The sequence below is a fragment of the Oreochromis aureus genome, linkage group 3 (assembly GCF_013358895.1).
Source record: "Oreochromis aureus strain Israel breed Guangdong linkage group 3, ZZ_aureus, whole genome shotgun sequence".
Taxonomy (NCBI): Eukaryota; Metazoa; Chordata; class Actinopteri; order Cichliformes; family Cichlidae; genus Oreochromis; species Oreochromis aureus.
Window position 1 is genome coordinate 3,742,885 of NC_052944.1, and position 3,087 is coordinate 3,745,971.

Consider the following 3,087-nt stretch of genomic DNA (forward strand, 5'->3'; position numbering starts at 1 on the left):
TCAGCCGTGGTCCAAATGACACCTGGCACATTGATGGTATTTATTTTATCTTTTCAATTAACCTTCCTGTCATGTTTTGATGTTACTTCTGTCGAAACAAATTGTAATTTTTATTGTTGTTTCATATAGGCAATGATAAACTGAAGTTCTTTGGAATGTGGATACATTTGGGGATTGATGGGTAGGTCTGAATATGGCATTCGCTACTTAATTGATTATATTCAGATATAGTACAAAGTTGCTTCAAGATAAGGATGTGAGGTAAACTGAGGTGTTATCTCTCCTGAGTAGTCTAGGGCAGGGATGGGCAACTCCAGGCCTCGAGGTGCCGGTGTCCTGCAGGTTTTAGATGTGTCCTTGATCCACAGCTGATTCAAATGGCTAAATTACCCTCACAACATGTTTTGTAGTTCTCCAGAGGCCTGGTAATGAACTAATCATTTTATTCAAGTGTGTTTACCCAGGGTGAGATCTAAAACATGCAGGACATTGGCCCTCGAGGTCTGGAATGGGCCAAGCCTGGTCTAAGGGACCAAGATAAAGTATGAATAGTGAAGGAGGATTCAAGATGGCATTTTTTAAAAGGTTTATTTCCTGCTAGTCCATTTCAGACTGGCAGTTATTTCAGGGAGGGCCAAGAACAACACAACAAATAAAACATCCCTGATATAAAGTAAACAGAATTTAACTCCAAAGAAAATAAAATGTACAATTTACGATAACCTACCTAACCAACACAATAAACAGGAGAATACAAAACAAAAGGCAGCTCTCTCCTCGCATCAGTCTGAACACAGTCAAGGGTCACATTCAATTCCAAAGGCATGTAAGCCTACATAACTATGGCAGTCAAAATGGCCGGAGGAACCAGAAACAACGCCTAGACAGAATACAATGGAAAACCAGAATACTCTTGGGGAATGTAACAAAAACCAAACATATTGCCAAAACATGATTAAATCATATGTACGAGTGGCCGCTTTTCAATTTCTCTCTTTTCAGATTTTCCAGGAAGGTTCTATGGCTAAAGGTGGGCACATCCAACCGCAAACAAAACTTTGTGGCCAGATACTTCTTTGAGGCTGTTCAAGAACAGGGTGGTATGCAATATACTTAAAAAAGGGGGGTTAAAAAAAGATTACATTTTGGTTATAAATTTATTTTTTCATCATTCACTAATTATCTTCAGTTTGTGTCTTTAGGCTGTCCTCAAATGATTCGGGGGGACAGAGGAAAGGAGAACCTTGTTGTTGGTCAAATGCAGATGGCATTTCACATGCGAGATCTTGGGAATCAGGCATGGAGGTGCTTCAGAATGGGGACATCAGTGCACAACCAGGTATGTCTTTAAGCTGGTAAATGACTATTTCTAAAGTAACAACCTGACAACAAAACTGATAATGTCATGTTTATGTTGTTTAGAGAGCTGAATGTTTTAACAGTATTTTAAAGCGGACATGGATTAAGAAATGGCTGACAACATTTGAGGTAAAGCAAATCTTTCACCTGTAAAACCTAATAACAAAGACTAGCCATCAAAATTGCGCTAAACATACGATGGATTAGTTTATCTGAAAACACTATGCTGGAATTTTTTTTTTTTTTTGTACATCTGTACCTTTTCACTGATGAAATGCTCACCTTCACAACTTATGTCTTTTTCAAAACCACATGCTTAGGCCATGATGGAGTCTGGGATCCTTGAACTGGACAATCCTGTGCACATGTAAGTCAATATTTTTAGACATGAAAAATGATCAAGCAGCAGTATGAAAGTATGTGGTCTAGGAATGCCTTTGTTTTTTGAGTACTGATTAAAAATTAGCTTTTACATATTCTTCCTCAAAGAAGCAGATGAACATATTAACTTTTTAATTATCCTTTTTCATAGCAACTGCTTGCAGTACTCACACTTGCCACTGCTTCAAAGAGACTTAAAAACGGAGCAAACAGTTTGGAACACCCATGACATCCATAAAGCAACGCAATGCACCAGGTCCATTTGGGAAACCCGACCTTCTGTTTACCTCACCACCTCCTGGTATGTCATTTGAAAGTCTGTGGGGTTTTTTTTCTTTTTTTTCTTTTAACTTTCATTAGTTTACTTTTACTTTAATATAGCACTCTTCACAGGATAAAAACCACAAAGTGGCTTCACAATAATATAAAACAGACATAACAGCACAATCGAACATACAGAATAAATACAATCAAGGAAACATAATGATGTAGGGCAGAGCATTTCATGACCTGGGAGCCACCGTTCTGCAAGATCTATTGCCTCTGGTCTTCTGGTGGGACTACTAACAGCCATTGATTAGATGATCACAGGCTGGGAGAGGGAGTGTGGGGTTCTATAAGATCAGAAATGTAGGCAGGAGCTTCACGATTCGGAGCTTTGAAAGTCATTACTAAAATTTTAAAATGATTTTTCTAAAATATACTGGAATCCAGTGTAATGAGCGTAAAACTGTTATAATGTGCTTTCTTTTATTTGTCTTCCTAAGAAGCTTACTTCTGGTACAATCTGAGATTTCTGAATTTCTACTGTCAATACAAATATGGCTTCATATTGGCACCTTTAACTAAAAATTAATCAAAATGTTTGAGTGATATTTACATCTTTCAGTTTCTGCAATAACATCTGTAAAACTGACTGCTTATTATACAGGTTGTAGAACAGCTTTATGATTATTCATTTATTTTAACATTCCAAAGTGAACATCTTTTCAATATTGTCTTTCATTCGCAGGATATGGCAATGTGCTGCACATAGTTGACCCAGACCTTTTAGACTACGCCAAGCAATTAATCTGTGAGGTGGAAGAGCCTTCACTGGTAGCAAACCAGGAATTCAGAGACATGTGCCAGAACATTTTAGAAAACAGCCAATTTCCCTGCACACCTGATGGTTGCCTTGCTGCATACCTCATGCTAGTCCAAGAGCTGACAACTGCCATGAACAGAAATGCAGTTCCTACACCTTCTACGTTTGCAGAGGCAAATGACATATACATCTTTCTGAAGAGACAGAGGATGGAAGGTGCACCAGTAAACATTTCCAATGACCAATAAAATCATACAACA

At 38.0% G+C, this 3,087-nt stretch overlaps 1 protein-coding gene across 1 annotated transcript in view; it reads left to right on the top strand.

Moving 5' to 3' along the window:
* LOC120438909 overlaps positions 1–2,054 on the top strand; it is a 2,112-nt gene extending 58 nt beyond the window's left edge. Inside the window, exons 1-7 of the mRNA XM_039609493.1 lie at positions 1–36; positions 130–181; positions 1,003–1,100; positions 1,203–1,339; positions 1,423–1,488; positions 1,680–1,726; positions 1,892–2,054. The exon at positions 1–36 is cut by the window's left edge and continues 58 nt beyond it. Coding sequence (XP_039465427.1) covers positions 1–36; positions 130–181; positions 1,003–1,100; positions 1,203–1,339; positions 1,423–1,488; positions 1,680–1,726; positions 1,892–2,054 — 599 coding nt within the window. The remainder of the gene's footprint in view (positions 37–129; positions 182–1,002; positions 1,101–1,202; positions 1,340–1,422; positions 1,489–1,679; positions 1,727–1,891) is intronic.
* Positions 2,055–3,087: the final 1,033 nt, after the last annotated feature.